General features: G+C 26.9%; 1 protein-coding gene across 6 annotated transcripts; it reads right to left on the bottom strand.

Annotated features, from left to right (window-relative positions):
* Window positions 1-200: 200 nt before the first annotated feature.
* Window positions 201-22,547, bottom strand: LOC132934004 (rho GTPase-activating protein 190). 6 transcript variants are annotated; one of them, XM_061000294.1, is made up of 30 exons: window positions 22,165-22,547; window positions 18,393-18,654; window positions 18,155-18,302; window positions 15,611-15,700; window positions 15,048-15,490; window positions 14,632-14,861; window positions 13,770-13,997; window positions 13,329-13,515; window positions 13,144-13,259; window positions 12,921-13,073; window positions 12,721-12,829; window positions 12,515-12,638; window positions 12,257-12,455; window positions 11,766-11,933; window positions 11,439-11,690; window positions 11,182-11,372; window positions 10,964-11,114; window positions 10,736-10,908; window positions 9,356-9,493; window positions 8,469-8,513; window positions 8,215-8,354; window positions 6,168-6,344; window positions 5,963-6,086; window positions 5,679-5,900; window positions 5,334-5,567; window positions 5,164-5,249; window positions 3,910-4,261; window positions 3,376-3,507; window positions 2,742-2,862; window positions 201-2,674 (listed from the first exon to the last, which is right to left on the bottom strand). In XM_061000294.1, exons 2-30 carry the CDS (start codon window positions 18,561-18,563, stop codon window positions 2,476-2,478), a joined length of 5,103 nt encoding a protein of 1,700 aa, XP_060856277.1. In that variant the 5' UTR covers window positions 18,564-18,654; window positions 22,165-22,547; the 3' UTR covers window positions 201-2,475. The 6 variants fall into 6 exon arrangements, with proteins under 6 accessions (XP_060856277.1, XP_060856274.1, XP_060856275.1 ...); XM_061000291.1 differs by having other exon boundaries at window positions 202-2,674; window positions 5,637-5,900; window positions 22,165-22,546; XM_061000292.1 differs by having other exon boundaries at window positions 202-2,674; window positions 2,742-2,847; window positions 5,637-5,900; window positions 22,165-22,546.
* Window positions 22,548-23,066: the final 519 nt, after the last annotated feature.

Here is a 23,066-nt window from a genome sequence, read left to right as displayed (position 1 = left end):
TGTTATTAATTATAATACTACAGTTTTTCAATATTGTGTATATTCTCTACTAAATATGTTTATACCTAGCATAAAACAAACACATATTTTTTAGTAAAAATATAAAACTTGCATTTTTGTTTTCTTCCTTAAAATATTCTAATAATAGAAATAGTTTAGTAATAATAATTTTGATGGAATAATATATGCACTAGTGAGAAATGGAAAATAGGGAATAACAACAACTAAATCATTCTGAGATACTTATATTAAATTAACGAAATATAATTCTTTATGACTAGAAATATAGTCCATGTTCTATAAATAATACAACTCCTTAACACTTGCACCAGCTCAGTATATTAATCAGTATTACTTTTATTATAATAGTTTATTGTATGCAATACACACAAGTTTATACTATATACGCCAAGTGGCATCAATTACGTAGATGTTGTTTTACAATTAATTCTGAACTGACGCAAGCAACAATACTTGAATAATGCATCAACAATATAGTAGTAATAAATTATTGTTAATTAATATTCTTAATAATATATACAGTTATTATAAAAAAGTCACATTAAAAATGTATAAATTGGACATAATATTATTTAATTATAATAAGTGTTAGGGCAGGGGGATAAGTTTGACAAGTCATTCATGGTACTTAAAAATACATAATAAAAATAAAAATAAATCAATAGCTGAAAGGGAGGATAATAAATAAAAATGAAACAAATTAATATTTGTAATATTGTATTAACATAATTAATCAATATATTAATTTTTAGAACAGTAGTTGAACATTAATTATTGTATGAATTTATCATCTTACCATGTAGCCAGTAATATAAATGTGCGCATTTGTTGTTTTTTAATAACTATTTATGTATACAAATAAAATTCACAAAAAATATATAAAATATAATTACAATATTGCAAAAGAATATTTAATTTTTTGATTACTGATTAATTTTGTCTATGTATAAAAACTGTAAACATAATAACATTTCACCTACTCTAAGGTTGTGATGAAATTGTATTTAAAAAAACTTAAAAGGAATTTATAATATAATTTTTTTTTAACGATTAACATGATATTGGAAGAAATAGTTAATGAAAATGTTGTTTAATAAGAGACAATAGTTATATTAATTAAATATTGGGAAAATATGCAGAAGTGAAATATTTGTTCAATAATTCATAACATTAATACTTAATCTAAAAGACAGATATATAAGAGATTTAAAAATTAAAATAATATATAATATAATGCAGATATCGTTCCAATGAAGACTAGGTAAATTAAAGTAAAACTTAACTTAATAATGAAGTTTCATAAAACAAATACTAAAAAAAGGCATATAAAATAAAAAGTAATATTTATTTTCTATCAAATACAGATTTTGATAATAATAAATAATTTAAAGGGAGGAATTCATTCGAACCTAGTCTAAGATAATATATATAAATTAAACATATGGTTTATTATACAACATGTGAAATTTAAATAAAGTTATCAGCAATAGAAAAGAATAAATAGGTTACACTATTGAATAGTGGAAAATAATAGTAAAATCTAGTATGAAGTGGGGTATAGTACAAAAATATTCAAATTTGAATTATAGATATTTAGGAAAATTACATACTATATCATTAAAAAACTATCAAAAAATATTAACCGACATATTAGAGAAGTGACTAGAAAGTTTAAGCTAAAAAAAAGGCAAGGAAGGAAATTATAAAGTCATAAAGATGATTTTATGTTAAGTAAATAATATAAATACAACTTAATATTAACTTCTGCATTTAACAACAAGTATTGGGATTGTTACAGCTGACTGTATAGCTAATTGTTGTTAGAAATATCGTATTTTATCAAAATTAATGAACAAAAATAAACATTGGCTAAATCACTGGTATAAGTATAAAAAAAATTGGATAAATTAATTACATTTATAATTATTATTGAATAACAATCAAATATATTCAAAATAAAGTTACTATATTTAAGGAAAATGAACTATTTGTCTTTTGCAACTAAATATAGCTAATTTTAAAAGCACCATAGACAAATTGGTTGTACAAAAACATTCAAATTCACACTAACTTAACTTACTATAAACTTATCTAGTAAATTGTATTATTATTGAAAAAAATTAATCAACCAAAGTTCATTATTCTTTTTATATAAGTATATTTAATTTGCTTAAATAATAGTTGTCAAACTTGGCCAGTTCAGAGACGTAATACTACAATACATTATAATGCAGTTTTTTTCAAAAATTATTATTCATTTTTAGCAAACACGAATATTACTTAATAATACATTAATCTAGATATAAAAACAACACAAATAACTTTTATCTTTGGCTAGGATTATTTTAGTTGTGAATTACACATTATTCATGGGCAAAAATGTCTTATTTATTTTTATAAATATTAAAATACTTGATGTTTTCTTGTCCATTACTTGTAATGTGCATGTGCATTTCATACCATGACAAACGCGTCTTTGCCACAAAATAAAAACGGATACTGGTCAATCATTGTCTGCACAGTGTCTTCTAAGTGGGGTCGTAATTGTTCAAACCGTCCCATATCGTTGAACTCAATAGGTAACAGAGTAGGCCACCAACATATAGCTATATTTTTTGAGTCCATGCTGTTAGCTTTACAGTTTTCAGCCACCCTGATAATAAGAAAAAATAATTAAAAAATATTTAAGCATAAACGGCTAAAACAATCATGATCATTACCTCACAAAATGACGAAATATAAATTTCAGGATTTCGAAGTTCACGTTTGGTAATTTTTTCAAAAGGTTCCGAAGTGCCATCAAACGGCAACTTCTATCAGCTTTAACTGAAACAAAAAAATCTAGGTAATGTTTTAAGCATAGTAACTAAATCTTTATTTTATTTTATTCATATGCTACAGTTAGGAGGAAACTAGCTCAAGTGACAATAACCTAACTGTTCTACAGGTAAATACTCCTCTTATTTCGAACACCAAACATTCTTAATGATCTTTTATCAATTTTAATTGATTTAAAAGAGAAAAAATGTATTATATGACATAGGATTTGATAATAAGAATTCAATATAGGCAAAGTAGAGGTCAAGGCCTATTATTTAAACTTTTGGACGGTAGAGCATTGTCACTTCTCAGTTCTTTCCTAGTTACGGTAAAATTATGAATACCAGAAAAATGTCACGAAAATACTTTTAATATTATGAAATAAAAAAAATAGTTTCAAGTTGCACAATATACTAACCAATTAAAGGTATGTTTCATTTTAAATAATCTATTGTTGTAAAATTCTTCAGTTAAATATGAATTTTGTTATTCAGTTTTACCGTAACAAAAATTATATAATATGAAAATGCTTACCTGATAAATCTTCTAACTCATCCATTAAGTCTTCAGTAAACAATGGTGGTAATTTTTTTGAGAAAAAATCTTTTAGTGCAGTCGCAACAGCATTAACAGGTATGTCAAGATTTGTAACATTTATATCATTATCTGAAAATAAAAACAATTCAAATTAAAAATCAACCAAAGTAATAAAATTATAAATATTATAGTTATCATGGCTTTTTTTTAGCATTATTATACATTTATATTTTAAATAAAAGATTATTCTAAAGGTACATTTTCCCTGCAGCGTCTAGTCTCAACTACCGGTGTAGATATAGCCAGGATAATGATGCCATGCTGTTCCACTGTCAACGCTGCAGACAGTATGTTTCTTAAGATAAATAGAAATAAGTAAAAAATAGATTTTGAACGTTTAAATTAAGTTTCAAAATACACAGAAACCACCAATTGGCAATTTGAGTCTCTTATAGAAACTCACAAAATTATATTATAATTTATATTTACTTATTTAAATTATTATTAAATTTTTAAGTTGATTATACTAACCATCTTCAAATCTTTGAAATAGAAGTTCAACATGAGATCGATTTCCTGGTACTCTATAAAGACCTTCAGAATCCAATCCTTCAACTTCAATAAATTTGACACATTTTTCTAACAATAATGGAATGACATTGTTTTCAGACTGGACAAAATTTTCTAATGTTGGTTGATGTGTCATTGGTGAACCACTAGTTTTAACTTTGCTTTTCTTTTTCTTTTCTCTCTCTTCTGCAATTTTCCTTAATTTTTCTTCTTTTAATCTTCTTTTTTCCAACTTGATCTCTTCTTTAGCTCTTTGTTTTTCTTTTCTCCTAATGGACTTATCATCTTCTTTTCCTTTTAAATTGCCGATTGCCTGGAAATATAAATATATTTATTTACAATACGGATAATGCAATATACGGTTTAATTATAACATATATCTTTGATTTCTATAGTTAGATATTGTTGTATTTTTAATTTAATAAGTATGAAATAATATATTTATTTAAATCTATTTAGTCTTGACTCCTCATAATTATCAATAAATGAAAATTCTGATAAAATATTTTTACTAGATATATTAAATATTTACGGTTTTATATGATGAGATCAAAATTATTAGCTGATGTAACGAGGACGTCCTACTTACGTGTTGTCTCCGACTTACATATGTACGATATAGACAAAACGCGTTTACGCAGTCTGAGTATAAATTGCTCAATTTTATTTCTGGAGTAAAAATACCTGTTATAAAATTGAATTGTTACAATGTTTCTGAGGGCAAAGCGTTGCATTTTTTCCATTATACCAAATAAGATGTTTATCATATCGTTTAAAAATACCAACATTTTTAAAACAACTTTAACTTTACAAAATTTAAATTTTTTAAAAAAATTTAACGTCTTGCCCTCCAAAATATTGACATCTTTTAATTTTGTAATAGGTGTTTTTATTCTAACACCAAAATTGAGCAAGTTCTACTCAGACTGTGTAAACGCCGTTTTGTTTATGTTGTACACGTGTTAGACGGAGACAATACATGCGGGTGCGACGTCCTCTTAAAGTTAATACTAATGTTAAAATTCTAAAATTTTAGAAACCTGTACTAAAAAATATTTTATTAAAATTAAATTCTTAAAAATGGGATGTAGTATTCATCCTATATTAATTTATTGCTCTGAATGAGATTTAAAAAATTGATTAAATAAAATACAACAATAAGTTAGTAATTATATTATGTTATTAGAAAGTGTATGGAAATAAAAAAAAACTTACTGATGGAGAGTTCAAACATCTTGGTGATGATACATCCAAACTAGATTCCTCATCAAAATTGTAACTCATGTCATGCATGTGAGAAGCTATAAAAAAAAAGTTATTAAAATATGTACGACAAGACATGTAAAAAATTAAAAAAAATTTTAAGACTTTTTTATATTACTCACGTCTAGTAGAATACATAGTTTCACTTTCAGCTATGTTATGACAATCTTTATTACTAAGAGCACCAGATGGTATAACTGGAGGTTGTGGAGCAACCATTTGTTTACGTTTATATCGTAAAGATCTTTTTTCCATTAATCTAACTGAGGGATGAACCCAAACATTAGGTTTATCATCAGAATTATCAGTTGATGAATCTGAATTGGGTTGATGGTGGGGTGTTGGTATGTTATTAGCTAATAAAAAAAATTTAATATAATTAAAATGATTACAGTCTGTAAAAAAAAACTATTTATAAGACAAACCATTTTTAATTTCACTACTAGCATCTTCTGAGTAAAAAGTACCTAGTTGTCCTGACAGAGAATTAAAATTCATACTACATCCATTAGAAGATATATTAAACGATGGAACTTTGGGTGTAGCAACAGGAATAGCAGTTCTCTTTTTCTTAGAACGTTTTTGAGTAGCTGATCTACGAGATAATTTTGAAAATGTGTCATTGGATGAATTATATAATGGTTCACGTCTTTCCATTGAACTCCAATCACTATCAGAGTCTGAGTAATCTATAAAAATAAAAAAATTATGTTTAAGTTAAATTATAATTTAATGAACACACACAACATACTTGGCCTTCCTTTTTCTCTACGGTGCCTCAACTTATGTTTACTTGATGCAGCTAGGTTATCTTGAACCAATGTATATGAATAGTCTCCATCAAATGGATAATGTCCAGGCATTGCATCTTTAACCTACAAAATAGTTATTAATTATTATTTATTATCATAAGAACATATTATTATACTTTTAAATAATCTTGTATGAATACAAACCTGAGCATATTCAGAACCCAAATCTACATTTTCTGGTGTTGCTAACGGTGCACAGTTATAAGACGAATTGCCACTATTATATGGTCGATTGTATTGCTCTTTACCACTTATGAGATTCATTCTTGAGATGGCATCTGTGACTAGCGTATAATCTTTCATATTTAATTTACCAGGTTGCTGTGAAATAATTATTATGTATAGAATATGATGCAATTATTAAGCATAGTTAATTTTCAATTTCATAGATCAGTGGTTCTTAAACTTTTGAAGTACCGTCAATCGAGGTGATTTGGAACTACGAGAAGTTTAACGTAATGTTTTTGTTTAAACATATCAAGATATCTATGAGGGTATTTAATATAATTTGATTCTACCTCAATTAAAAATATGTTTATCTTTTTCATGATAATACATTTTATCTGATATTAGTTATATGATATTTATTCATCTTATATTTTATCATTTTATCCATGTGATTAGTCTAATCATTACTTCCAAAAAAAATAGCTAAACATTTTTCATAACAGCAGCGATTTTAACATTGCTTTCAAAAGTGCTTCAGATCTTCGTAATAGAAGTCGAGTTTAGGCGTTTGTATATTTTTCATACATTAAAGGGTACAGTGAAACCTGACTTAACGGACACCTCTCTTAATGGACAAAATGATCAGGTCCCGGCAAAATGATAAGCATTCCATTGTTTTAAAAAATATATTACGAAACATCGTCGATAAACAACGCAATAAAGTAATTCAGTGAAAACACTGATTACGACCGATTACATTATTGCCAATTATGATAACATTAATTGCGACTTCCAATTGAATTTATGAAGTTAATATGAAGGTTAATACAATTTAACGGAAATAAATCCAGACATAAATAGCAATACGTATAAATGATAACCATAAGTAGGTATCTAATGAATTTAACCAATGGGAATGAAAACGCGTGTGTGCGATTGTGTCCATGTGAAACGACCCTAACGTTTTTATTCAGTTTCTATCTGTTCGCATTATACTACAGTTTCATAACAACGGTTCATATTTTTCTTAGCAATACCACCTCCCGGACCGCATAAAACAAAAGGTGGAAATTATTCGTTTTAAAGACTCTAGGCGGCGGTTGATCTATTCGTAAACTTGCTGACAAATTTGGCATCAGTAAAACGCAAATGGCCACAGTAATATGCAATAATAAAGATTATACCTAATATTATAAAATATAAAACAATATTAATAAAATGTATTCATATATCATGTTTGTAGATTAATTTTATTTTTATAACAGTGAAACCTGTCTACACCGGACACCTGTCTATAGCGGACAATTATTTTGGTCCCGTGACTGTCCGTTATAGACAGGTTACTTCAAAAGAAGAATATTGTAATAAGTATACAACATTTTTTTCCCAATAGTATAGCTTTAGTTTTATTTAAAAAAATATATAGAAGGGTGACTTGTAACACCATTAAAACACACAAAATGCAGTTTAGCTTCCAAGCGATTTTTTTTTCAAAATGTATTTTTGCATATGCTTAATTTGATGGGACTTTCAAAAAAAGTCGTTCATACTTTATTTGAAAATTAGTCAAAAAAATTTGAAATGCTTAATTTTTTAAGAACATTAAAAATAAGTAAGATAGGTAAATTCTGATTCAACCAAAATGTTTAGCATGTAAAAATATATCAATATTTTGTTACAAGCAAACTCTAATGAGCTTGAATTGAATTTTCAGAGCTGTTACAAGTCACCCAAAAATTTAAGTCAGTATTGGTCAAAAAACTATATGGAAGGTCCATTCTATTCACATATGCGGAAATAAATATAATTTTTGTAGCACAGTGCGATATTTTTAAGCTCATAATACCAAGAAGTATGTCATAATTGTTTCAAGTCACCTCGATTGAGGGTATGCAGACTCCAGATAAAAAACTAATTTTTACTGTTTTAATTTTATTTTTATGTTCAAGTAAAAATATACCAGTATTGCAAACAATTAATATAAAACCAAAAATGCAATACCCAATAATTCAATTTATTTTACCTTCATAGTATGGTTGCTATTTTTAATCCGAGACTTGGACATATGACGTCCAGTAGTGAAAGCATGTTTAGAATAATTATTTATCCATAGACTTTCGTTATTTGGAGCACATTGCATAAATACAGAATCATCAACCCATCCTGAAAATATATAAAACAATAAAATCTGTTAAGCTAAATAAAAAAAAAGTAAAAGAACTAAGTCTTATTCTATAAAATGTATTTGTTTAAGTATCTTGTTCTAAACAACACTACCTGAGTCATGTGTCGCTAATGACTCTCTCGATCCACTAACATCTGCTGCATTTTAAAAACAAACAAGAATTTGGTTATTTGCTTAAAGTTCAGGAAAATTATTAAAAGTTATAGTTTTAATATAAAATGATGTAGTATAATTTACCAAGCATACTTATCAGTCTAATATAAAGTACAAATGATAAGATGTGTTAGTTATAATAATAGTATTTTTGGATCAAGGATGAAAATAATGAATCTAATAAGGGTGGACAAGGGTCAAACTATTTCTACAGTTATTAATGCTAAATAAAACATAAAATCATATACATAATATTTATTTTATATAATTTAGAAACCAATTAACCATTTTTAGTATTATTTTAGCACAAACAAATATACATTATTTAATGATATATTTAGGGTTGTTTATATGTTATGATGATTTAATATAATAATTACACTATAGTAGTTCACAAGTTTAAAAATAAGTTAAATGAAGTATAATGTGAAATGAATGCTTGTATACTAAATACATACAATATTTGTATATCTTTTTCACAGCAGTTATTTTTTTTTTTTATATTTGTTCTAAATTGTTTAAAATTTTGGTTTCTAGTTCTATTGTAATCACAGTTTGTATGTACATATGAATTTTAACATGATGCGGGGTCAAAAGCATGCTATCAAAAGATAATAAAAACATAAGTATAAATTTAAAGAAAACTAAATGTTTGACTACATAACATGCAACATGTACATTTTATGAGAGAAATTATAAAAAGCTGATTAATTAAATTTTAAGAAGTTAAAATGTGTATGAGCAATCATTTTATTTCTAAATAATGATTTGTTAATTATAAATGGGAAACCACATTGAAAATTTTGAAGAATTTTATTTGTGTTACATGTGATTTCATCAAGACTGGAGTTTGAAGCAATCATCTGTGAATTGTTGTTGATACCAAGTCCGGCGTGGTCTGGTGGTGCGGGTTCAGGTGGTGTTGTAGGTCGAGGAAACACCTGAAAGCCTGTAATACCACCACCTAAGCGTAAATGTATAGACTATCAGTATTAAAATAACCCTGTGTTCATGTTATAGTGAACTTAATCATGGTAATTGGCTGAGTAGTAAATACATATTTTTATAGTTTCCACGTACGATTAAAAAAATTACGTACTTCAATCAATATATAAAAATATATTTTAGTTCATTCACTCCTTAAATATTTAGAAATAATCTTATTGAAATGTAATTTTAAAATATCAGAGCTTTTACTACAAACAATATTATTCTTTACAGATGTTATATTATATAGTTTATAGAAAATAATATTTCTCAAGTAATAGGAATTTTTTTTTCATATAATTGTGTGAATTCTATTTGAACCTGATTAGTGGACATAATGAACAATTTTCAATTTAGTTTAATAACTGCCACTATACTGAGTTTTATTTTTTGAAAACACAATTAAATGAATTTTCTGTTGTTTATTCTTAGATAAAAAGCACATTGATCATATTAATCTAAAATATTATTAATCGCAAAAATTAAACACAGATGCTTTTTTTACTTTTGTATCTCAGTTATAGTAATTATATTGTATGGTTAAGTTAAAATTAATTTATATCCAAATACCCAATAAAGAGTGTATCTGTTTTGAACATAATAGTATCTAAACAAAGAGTTTGCTCACTCAAAATCCCTAATATTAGGTTGTACAAGATATAATAATTGTAATAAGAAATTTAAAAACTAAATAACATTGGTAGTTATAGTGTTTTTAAATTCTAAATAAAAAAAACACAACATTCTTATTAAACAATAAAATGTATACAATTTAATCTATTAAAATAAATGTATTTCCCATCACTAACATTACTGGTATTATGCGCGTTAATGTATGCAAAGTGGAGCAATACAACATTTAGGTAAATGGTTTTAACACAAGATATTATAATATTAATCAAAATCAATGAAATGTATAATTTATAATGATGAAAAAACATAAGTCTTTTTCTGTCTTACTCTAAAAATCCAATTATTTGCTTAAGAAGTAAATACCGCTCAATCATATAGTAGTGAATACTACAAGTAACAAGAACTGATGTAGGTATATAAATATATTTCATTAAAATTCTTATAGTGAATAGATAATGTGTCATAATATTTTTCATTTACTTTATGACACGCCACTGACATTGCAATTTGATGCATTTTATGATTAAAAACTACACAAGTTACATAACTAAATATAATAAAAATAATAAAATCATGATTATATTACCTTGTTGTTTATCTAAATTATTATTGGTGACATGAAGCATGTTGTCTACTGGTGAAAACGTATCACTATCATCACTTGGACTCATAAGATTTTCCCGTGAATGTGTTAAAGAATAACTATCATCATCCTGAGTTATTCCACAAGGCAACCGTCCATATACATTATTACTACTTCTAAAATGTTATGAGTTAATTTTATAAAATACAATTAGGTAGAATAAATTCTTACCCATCATGTGAAGAGAGATTCATTTTAGAATATTCTATTTTAGATAAAGGATTTATTTTTCTATAATTTGTTGGTTCTTCCATGTGGAAAGCTTGTTCAATTTCTGATTTTTTTTCCCAAACATCTTTGAAAAAAGGAGTGTAAAATGAACCTACAAAAAAAATTATAAAAAATGAGGTATTTGTGATAAATTAATTTTCATAAAGGAAGTAATTTACTTTTATGCATCGAAGAATTAATAATTGTAACAAATTGTGCTTTTAATCGGTCAGCAATAGAACTACCATCATTAAGTAATTGTTGACTAATATCATTAAGAAATGAATTAGTTCCTACTGGTTCAGTAACAGCCATTATTTGGATAGGTAAATTTGGAGTATTGGTAGAGAATGAACTGCAAGAAAACCCGCTAGAGAAAAATGGATAATAATAAAAGTTAAATATAAGTTTAAAATGTAATATTATTTAAAATTACTTCAGTGTAGCTAGTGAGGCTTTTCGTTTAGCATAATATGATAAAATAAACCCATGTACTAATTCCTCGCGGAAAGCATTTGCACCATGGTAGGAGGACATTATCACTTCTACTTTACGCTTTGAAGCTCCAAGAAATGTTTCTAAAATGATACTTCTATCTCCACTTAAATAACAACATTGATGACTTAGCAAAGGTGCCAATATACTTTCAACAGAATATGGATCATCACAAAACATGCACATAATAATCCTAGCGTAAGAGAAAAAAACAAAACCATTAGTATTTATAATAATATAAAAAAAAAAATTGATTTGTAAAATATACCGTATGTCTGGATCTGATGGGTCCATAATGGATTGATATTCATTTAAAAATCCAATTCGGTGAGTTATACTTTCGACAAGCAGTTTCATTGCATTAGAAATTAAATCTGCATCAAACATTGATGTATCTCCATCTTCCACAGGCATGTCAATAAATGGACATTGTAAACTAAAAACATAGAATTAAGAATGTTTAAATTGTCATTTTCCAAACTAAAAATGTCAATACTTATTTAAACTTAGTTGATAAATGTCCTAAATTAATTATTAAGTGTTAGCAAAAAAAAAAATAACTAATTGAGTGATTTTCTAATTAATTATAAGAATTTTTTAATTGAACACACTGTTTTGGTTAAGAAATATTTTTAAAACTATTTATATTTAAATTTTTAAAATCTTTAGAGAACACAGATAAATAAAAAATGTTAAATTACATAATATTTTTAATTCATAAAATAAAAAAACATAATTTATTTGTAACACAAAATTTACCTGTCAGCTAAACTTTGGCCTTCTTTTTGCAGTGTTAAATCTTTCTGTCCAATACCAGATTCACTTATGTATAGTAAAATTATAGGCAATCCTTCAAATGGTAATTTGTCATCCTTCTCTAAATTGGATAGTAATGTCTTTTCAAGACTATCTCGAATATACTCAAATGATTCAGAATTTGAATAAACACAAACACAGCCTTTAAAATCTTGATATAAATTACAAATTCTCAAAATTATAATTATTAATTATATATACCATTGGGTTTAAAATCAGGTGTTTGGAATGAGTTTTGCGATAGATTTACATCCCCATTAATGACTCGATATTTCAGTTTATATATTTGGTTGTCTAATTCATATTCTTTATTATCACACTGTGCCTAAAAAAGATAAATATATAATTTATGTTTTTAATTAAATTAACATAGAAACTATAATGATTCATTATGATAATATAGTTACTTTTAACTTAGTAGAGAATTCATCTGCCAAACCATTAGATCCTAATATTACTAAATGTAAATTATTGTCAGACTTTATCATCCATTGCTTATTATTTCCCGATGTAGGTCTAAAAAAAATATTTATAAATTGTATAAAAATCAAATAAAGTAATAGGTTAAGTAAAAGTATTTAATTTAGGTATTATAATATAGTTTTACTTTTGAACTCTATCGCTTAAAAGCTTTTCAATTAATGCATCCATACAATTAGGAAAAGCTGGACAGTGTTCTCTTATTGGACAATGTACAAAACCCAGATGTTGGAAAAGCATGAGCTTTCTATCTTGGTCCAGCCTGTCTAAAGCTTTATACCTTTAAATAATAAATTATTGTTAATAAATAATTTAAATTACAGAATACACAAAATCTTTAACTGGTTTACCTAGAATCTTCTTTTAAATCATCAGTAATTTCTTTTATATCATCTTGAGTAATGGTTCCCGTGGGTGCTATACTTTTGAAATGATAAAATAGATCTGCATGTTCTAGTAATAACTCCTGTTAAATTATAAGTGAACATAACTTATTTGATTGTTTTCTCAAATAATTTTAATATTAGTTATGTACCTGAAAATTGTGTTTAGCTTTTTCAATAATACTTTTTTGGTGTTTATCATAAATATATTGGCAATCATCATGTGATAATGCTTCAAAGCACTCACGGCCCATAAAAAGCACTCTAACTTCAGACATCGGTTTACCAGGGGTTACATAACCAGCATCTTGTAACAGTTGTTTGAATTGTTTTTTCCATCTAAATCAAAAAATTAAAAATTAAAAAATTAATATTATTTTTAAAAATGAAATAAAAAATTATATATATTAAAACAAATTAATTGAATACGGCTAATGGAAATCATTAATAGTAAAATATATACTCAAATATATTTATATATCATATTTTATAAATATATATATATAATACTCTTTTTATGAATTAATTATCAGAATAGAATTATTGTTTTATAATTGTAACTATTCATTTATTTTATAATTTTCAATACGTACTCCTGGCGATTTTGTTCCAGTTGTAAATTATTAGCATGATTTTTAAATACTGATTCAGCTTCTCCAGTTTCTAAGACATCACAAGGAATTCTTTTCTCGTCCCTTTCACCGCCTTCTTCTTGTAACTCTAACTCACATTCTGTCCACGGTATATCATCAGGGCATTTATAAAAATAATGATTGAAATCTGGATGATCTTTGATGTGTTTTTGAACAGTAGGCCAATCACTAAGACACAGAAAAAATATTACTAAATAATTGGGTAACAAATTAAAAACAAAAACTATTTAGATTAATTTTATGTTTAAACAAATATAAAAATAAAATATTTGTTTTTTTTTGATTATTTATGTTAGTCATAGAAATAATAGGCCGAAGATGACCAACATTAATATTTTTGCTAGCCATATGAATAATAACAATGATATTAAGAACCAAAAAAGTTTGGACCATTATCATGGATTATTTAAAAGTAATAAAGACAACTAACAATAAAATTAATAGTTTAATGTTGTTAATATTTGATTAAAATTTAACCAACAAATTCCTGTACATTATCTCTATTGTGTGTTCAACTACGCTCTTACATTAATTCAATTGGATCTTTAGAATCTCATAAAAATAATTGACACAAAAAAATATCTCAATGCAAAAATTGTTAAGATTTAGTTATACATTTAATTATACAATGTACAATTTTTTTAGTGTATACAAATGTAAATTATTAAACCTGAAGCTATAATAAAATACTTACTGAATGTGTATATCATAAAAACAATTACAAAATTAATCAATACATTTTTGTTTTCATAAATAAGACTTAAAATTGCGACCCTTGTAGTAAAAAAATATAAATATTTACCCATCTTTCAAAGTAGAAATTTCAGGTACTAATTCTTGTAATATATCAGGCAACATTTCCATGTAGTTTTGTACTCTTTTAGATACTTGTTCATCTTTCAACATTTTAACATGTCTCCTAAAAAGTCTTTGTGCTTTATCTGATCCAAATATGTCTCTGTACTTAATATACTCATCACATTTTGAAATCTTTTTTGAAGTTTGACTCCATAATGCACGGTAATCAGTGACCTAAAATTTAAATTAATATTAATATCATGTATAACTATAAAAATGTTTTTAATATTTTATTTCAAAATGTTATGTTTTAACAAATTAGATAGATTAATATACTACATAATAATATTCAGATGGTCCATAAATAAAATAAAATCTTGTGTACATAATTATTATAAAGTGATAAGTGTTTATAATTACTTGTGATTGTATCAATGTCTGGTATGCATCAGTAGTATTTTCTAAAACTTCTTTTCTCATACGAACAGATTCCAAATAAGGAACTATTTTTGTACGACCTTTAAATCTATCAATTAGATGAGCTAATGCAATGAAAGCTGTATCAACATTAATATTCTGATGAGCCGATGTTTCAACAATTGGTATAGCTCCCTTAAATTCTTTACGGGATACAAGTTTTTCAACTTCTCGAACATACGCTTCATTAAATTCATCATTTTTTGTAGTTACTAATACCACGGGTTTTTTTGTTTTAATTACATTGATTAAAATATTGGTCACAGCTTCTAATTGTTTTTCTATACTACGACTAGGTACTACACTGACATCAAACACACAAAGAAAACCATCAACGCTGAATTTACCATCAGGTAACACTTTTTGTTCATACTCTTTTTCAATGCCTGAAACAAATTTAATAATTAATGATATATAATATATAGTATTGAAAATATTAGATTAATTAATTATATTTTAAGTAAGTAATATATTTTGTTTTTAAGTATTAATTGTTGATAACATACCTAATTGATTTTTACATATATACATTAATTTTTCAGCTGATGTAATTTTAGTGGCTGCACAGCGTTTGGTATATGGATCCATTTTGCCTCCTTCAAAATAGGTAAACAATCATATTTATATAAGTTAGAAATTGTGTGTATTGTTATAGTCACTATATATTTTATGGCAGTAAAATTATATTTTTCAAAATTCAAAAAAAAATTTTGTAGTGCTTATTGGTTATTGCGACAATCTATACAATTTTACAGTAAACTCACAGTTTTATAATAGTTACAATTTATGTGACTACCTATCACTGGTTATCATTGCTTTATTATTTCAAAAGATTTTGAGTACTCCCGTTCAAAAGTATAGGTACCAAATGTTAATATACTTGCTATAATTTATCATTTTGCAATTAAGATTAAGATTCTGCCAAATTTTATTACACCTGTGTGTATTTATTATTTTGCAATTAAGATTAGAATTTCTACAACAAAACTTAAATTAGTCTTTGTTTGTGAGTTGTATCAATTATACGCGGTTTAACTGTGGTTATTTATTATATTACATTATGATTATTATTTAACTATGAGCCTAATTCTATCAACGTATCATTAAAAATGAAGAAATGTGTGTAAGTTTTTTAAAACAACATGATTTATTACTTAATGAACAAACTGATACTAAATTTAAAAACAAAACTGTGGTAGTAAATTGAAAGAAGTTACTAAAAATAGTTAAAAACGAGATTCAGAAAGAAAAATTTTGTAAAACCATATATTTGCGATGTACTAAAAAGAGTGCCAAACTCAATAAGCAAAAAAATACTTTTTTATGTTTAGAGATACAAATTAGAAGTATAATAGTGGTTTAAATTTGTGCGATATCATATAACATGTTAGGCATTAGATTTTTCAAATAAATGTAATGCAAGCCAGGTGTTCACAAAAATATCAACACTAACTATAGTCGACTGGTACAATTTAAGTAGACATAGCAGTAGCTGAATTTCAAAAACATGAAAAAATGGTAGGTCCTGGTATAATTGCACAAATAGATGAATCCTTGTTCCGAGATAAAAGGAAATATAATCGTGGAAGATTACATTTAGGAGATCACAAGCCAGATGGTGATGAAAATAGTTTGGGAGATAACAATGAGGTAACTAGGTAAGCAATTAAAATAAATTCAAGGACCATGAATTTTTGGTTTATGTGTCATTTTAGAAAGATGTAGAAAAGCAAGATTAGAATAGGTACCAGACTACTTTTTATATTAAATAAAGTTGTACAAGATACAATTTCTCCGATGTATATTCCAATAAATTTTGTGCAATGTGCATACTCAATTTTAAATAAAAACAGATTTATCCATATGACAGTTAATTATTGGGAAAATTTCACTGACCTAATAACTGGTGCCAAAACACTATCAATAGAAACACTTTGGAGACATCTTAAAAACAAATATAACATTAAAACACTGAAGCCCTCAATATATTAGAATCCCATCAACTCCAGGAAGAATTGTGGCACTCAATACAACCTTAACAAAATGTGTTCAAATAAATCTTCAGAGCTCTAAGAAATACATATACATATAAACTACACACTATTAATGAAGAAAAATTGACAAAATAGAAATACTGCTTTATTAAGGTAAGATAATGTTTATTTGTAGATGTATTAGTCAATAATTAGTATTATGCCTAAATTTATATTACCTATTTATTATACCTAAACAAACATAAAATGAAATACTTAGTAGATAGCATATTGAACAAGCACCCAATTTTAAAATCTACCAGACAAAATAATATAAATAGATCTGCCAAACAAAACTTTATGTGTAAAGCATATGCCAGCAAACCAATACCCTACAACACTCATATATCGATACTTTTTTTTACTTTTTAGGACTTTACATAACATTAATAAAATATCTTTCCTAAGTATTAATTAGATTTGTGACCCACCTACTCGTATCTTCGAAAAAAAAAGTGTGGCCAATAAACTATAGAAACTCCAAGCCATTTTTCTTTTCATGGTAAATCCCAGATTTTTTAAGTGAACATGCGCGTTATAGAGAATTGGATTGTGAGCAATCAATGCATTGCTTTTTTATGCTTTACACTTTAAGATTTTTTGGGCAGACCTAGGTCTTGAAATAAAATAAGTTATATCCCAGTGTTTACCTGCAGTAATCTCAAAACAGAATCAAATATAGTAATCCTAGTATCAAATAGTAGATAATAAGTTATATACATTTATATATTATAATATATATAATTATGTAGATACCTAATATATGTCATATTTAAAAAGTTTTTTTTTTGTTTTTAATGATTTGCTAAATACATAAAAATGAGAAAATTTAGTAATTTATTGCCTATATACTTATATTATTATAATTACTATTTAAAATTATTTAAAAAAAATTTAAGATCATGGGCAATTAGACAAGTTTTAATAAATCAATGTACCTATAAGGTAGTTTTATAGTTTTGATGAACCAACTATTCTAGTATTACAGCATGCATTTAATTATAAACGGTAATTTACCTTTAAATGGTTGAAATGATGAATCATCTATAAATTCAGTTTGTTCTATGACTTGAAAAGTGAAATCAATACCTTCTTCAGATGTTTTTGTAACATCTCCCCAGTATAAGAAATGGTCATTATTAACTACGCGTCCACTAAAATCAGACTAAATAGAAACAGAAATATATGTTTAGTGTTATAGTAATATAGTCATGAACTCACTATTTTATATATACTGATAGTAACAAAATATTACCTGACTTAAAACAGAAATGTGATCAACATTAAAGTCATCGGCAAAAAATCTCATGAATCTGTTACACAGACATGATTTACCAATTCCCACAGCTCCTTTTTCTTTCTCTGTGCCCGAAAGTCCCACAACTGAAACATTGATCCAACGTGATGTATCATTTTTCTTTGCCATTTCCGAGACTTCAGATTTATTTTGGCGCTTTGTCAATGTGGCATAGATTGGCGATTGGAAAGAACATTTTGATTTAAGATTTTCTAAGCGACTATAATAAAACAAAAATAACATTTTTATTAAGTTTATTTTATTTAAATGGATATTAAAATTAAAAACAGTCAACAATTAGCTAACACACAAAAATATAACTATGAAAATTATGTAATAATACAAATAAGTAGCATACTATTAATTGTTTAATGGAAAGAAATTGTTTTAAATAAAGAAACTAACAATTTTTAAATAAAAATTATTAATACTAATAACTAATAAGTAATAAATAGGTAGGTACCTAGAACAGTTTTTTTAGATCGGTTTTATAAAGATTTGGAGTTTTATTATATGACTAAAACTCAATGCATATTTATTTTATAAATATGGATGCCATAATAATATTATTACTGATAAAATAATATTATATTATTGCTAATTAACCAAATATATTTTTATTGGTTTTATTATCAGTACAAGTACAACATAAATTTTTAATTTTAAATAATACCTACTTAGGTTATGATAACAAATAGGTAATGGTAGATTTATTCAAATATTTTCATGGATAGGACAAGGAAAGTGATGATTTATTTCAACTAAATACTTACATAAAAATAGATTATAATATATTCAACAAATACTGGCACTACATAAATATTGAATTTTATAAAAGCATTAACTGGAATAGAACATTTCAAATATTAATTTAGTCTTGAGTATTAAAGCGAGTGTATCACACCAAAGTTTTAAAGTGTTTTGTAATTATAAAATATGTAACTATGTACCTACTTATTAGATAATATATATGGTAATCTATCAAAACTTTCAAAATAATGCAGTAACAAATTTTTAAAATGTAGGTATTTCATAACAAAAATCATGCATCAAGTTATTAAACATAATAATAAGTTTTAGGTACCAAGGTAGATACATAAATTATAAAAAACCGTTAATAAAAACTTTTGTTTTTAAAATACCTAATATTACCTAAATGAATAAAAAACAAAGAAACCAACTATAAAATGTATCAACTAAATTACTCAATACCCTTACTCTGATCTAAATGAATAATTTCTGAAACCACCCATAAATATTATTTATAAAAATAATACCTATAACAATATTAGAAATTATATAATTAAATTTAAGTAATAAGTTTATAAGTGAGTAACCACATTAAAAATAATTAATATTAATAATATATTATATACCTAGTTTGGGTACTTACAGTTTTGGGCAAACACTTTTTATGATTAACCAATAATTTAAGTTTATAAAGATTTAACAGGATTTAATAATAGATAAGATCTGTAAAAACTTTAATCCGCGGTTAATTATAGAATTATTTTGACCAACACCAGTGATAGGTATAGAAGCTAATTACTATCATGATATTACATCAAACAAGTAGTATCTAGTGTTGAATACATACTAAGATGGTACACTATATATACCTCTAATTTTCTAACTAAGTTAGTTGGTTGATTGGATAGGATAATAGATTATTATAAAATATTTCAATATTATCTAATATACATAGGTATATAATATTACCTATATCATAATAATCTATAATGTGTATAGGGCCCAAAATGTATATGTACCAGACCTATAATTATATATTATATACATTATACAAATTATAATTAATATAATAAATTACATCATGTTGGTATTGTGTATGACAATCTAGACTCCTGAAAAGTAAATATTTAACTCTTAGGGCCCCTTTTACAATCATAAACCGGCCGAATTCCACGGTTTAACCTTAATTTAACTATTGTAAAACGGGCTCTTAGGACAATTCAATTTGTTATAGGTAAAAAAATTTTACAACCATTACCAACATATAAATCGAGGGATGAATCCATTCTATGTTCATGTTGACAGTAAACATTAAAATCATTTGTTGGAGGTATGGGATACATATACTTATACTTATAGGATACTTAAGCCCGCCTACTTATGATTATGATAATAATAAATGTAATTTATTGGGGTGGGGGGTTGCCGTCTTGAATGGGCAGTGGTTTAAATAGTTATTATTTATTCATATTGGAATTAATACTTTTACCACAGATTAATAAATAGGATTTCATTACTGCAAAAAGGTAATTTATAAAAATATCTCATTGTGTTAAGTTTATTGAAATGTAAGTAAAAACGGACAATAAATTGAAAACTAACTAACAACATTAAAAATATAAAACATTATTTTATATATTTCAAACACTGAAACAGCTGAGAAGTAAGTTTAGTAGATAAATACTTTTAATATAAAATAGGTATAAGAATGGAAAAAAAGCTTAGGTACTTGAAATCATACACAATTTTTTTAAATAAAACTAATAAATGAGGAACATGTTCCTAAATCTTGGCAAAAATTGAAACATAATCTACAGTTAATATTCAGTAACTACAGTAACATTAAATGTGCATCTGCTTAATTAGCTACTGCTTCTTTAAAAAAGTATTCTTACAGATTCAAGTACCATCTAAGTCAAATGTGGGGTCAAATGTTTATTCAATAAGACAATCAATAAACTGAATTAAATTTTAACATTTATGCCATACCAATACCAAAGTTGTGAGTAAATATTAACTACAATGACTTAAAATAAATCCAAAATATTATGTTGATTTCTATAATTTAGAAGTACTATAGGTACTTGGTTCGTCGTTGTTTGTACTACCTAAATGAATTTTTGTTTTAAAAATGCACAGAATTTATAAATTTAATGTAAAACGTTTCAATAAGTTAAGATAATGTGAAAATCATAAATTGTAGATAGGTAGATGTAATATAGGCATTCAGGTAAGTAATACTTTGTACACCTATATATCGGATAAAAATAAAAATAGTTGACACATCGCAAAAATAATAGTTAAAATAATTAAAATTAAAAATAGATGGTACCTCATTAGATTATATTATCTTGAAAATAGATAATAGTGAACAAGTGTTTACATAAAAAAAACATACTATTAATCTTATATTTTACATTCTATGAAAAGTAGAATTTTCAACTTTTTAACAATTTAATTTAAACTTACAAATAGGTATTAAGTACGACTTATATTTTGTCATTCGAGTCATTTTTTAAAATTATTATGGTAACTAAACTTCATAAAGGTATGTTAAATATCAATCATGTACATATCAGTGACGAATAACGAAAAATACCTACCTACACTTTTTCGTTCATACAAGTTTCTCTCGAGTCAATAATCAATATCAAGAAGTGATAATGGCTGTTCATCGCGCGCGAGTGTGTGTGCAAGTGTGTACGTATGTGTGTGTGTGTTGTGTAGGTGGGCGCGTGTGTGTGCGTGTGAGTGTGAGTGACAACCAAGATACTAGGCACCTACCTGACAATGGATACCGGAAAAGCGTTTATCCGTGAGCAAAATAGTTGGGAAACTATGTGTAAAAAGACACGGACGATCGGCGATGACCGATAGTGACGACGTGGAAAACGATCGTCGTCGTCGCCGTCGTCACTCGTCACCGCCGCGTCACTAATCCATGGCAAGGCGAAAGGGGTTGTATTCGGACGTAACTCACCTGAAATCAATGATTGACGATGGTGATGGCACGGCAACGAGACCGTGTCGACGTAAATCGCGCGGTTGGCGAGCACATTGGAATCGGTTCCAATTGGAAAGTGTGTTATCGATTTGGTGCCGGGCAAAATACGCGAATGCGGATCGGCGACGGCGGCGGTGTCAGCGGCGGCGGCACTTATCGCGAATCCCGCAATCGGGTCGTGTGTCCGCGCGGGCGGCTCGTCCGATGGCTGCGGCCTCGGGGCGGTGCGTTGTCGGTCCGGTGCCGGGCTCGTCGTGACGTCGGGGTCGGTCTGTCGCGGAGCCCTGCAGAAGATTTTGGCAGACGAGATCGGATCGCGCTCCTCACGGGCATTGGCTATCAAAGCCTTTTTGCACTATTATCATTCCCGTACAGGTAGTGGCAATTGAGAGAAAAAAAATTTGCAAAGACGAATGATATCAATATTGGCCCAGCGCACGGTTGCCAACCCAAATTCGGCGGCAACTGTACTACTAAACACGACTACAAGGCGGCGAATGTGACGCGGTCACATTCTCTCCGACGCCATACTACTTGCTCCGCTATTAACGCCCTGTTATACGCAATACGCATTGACCACATAACATTAAAATGTATAATAAAAAATTATGCTTATAAGATACCCGTCATAGGATAAGAAATAAGGAGTATGCTCAACACGATCCATATTTTTGTCATAGTTCGCGCATGTGCATCGTCTTGTGTTTTTGTACTACCTACCTATACTATTCCTTATGATATTCCTTATACAATGGTACCATATGCGTACATCGGGAGAGACGATTCACGCCCCCCCCCCCCCTGGAAAATAATATGAACCCATAATTTAATAAATACTACCATGATAAATGATATTAATATTATCAGCTAATTACATA

This window comes from Metopolophium dirhodum, chromosome 1 (genome assembly GCF_019925205.1).
Source record: "Metopolophium dirhodum isolate CAU chromosome 1, ASM1992520v1, whole genome shotgun sequence".
NCBI lineage: Eukaryota > Metazoa > Arthropoda > Insecta > Hemiptera > Aphididae > Metopolophium > Metopolophium dirhodum.
This window is presented reverse-complemented; position numbering and strand designations above follow the sequence as displayed.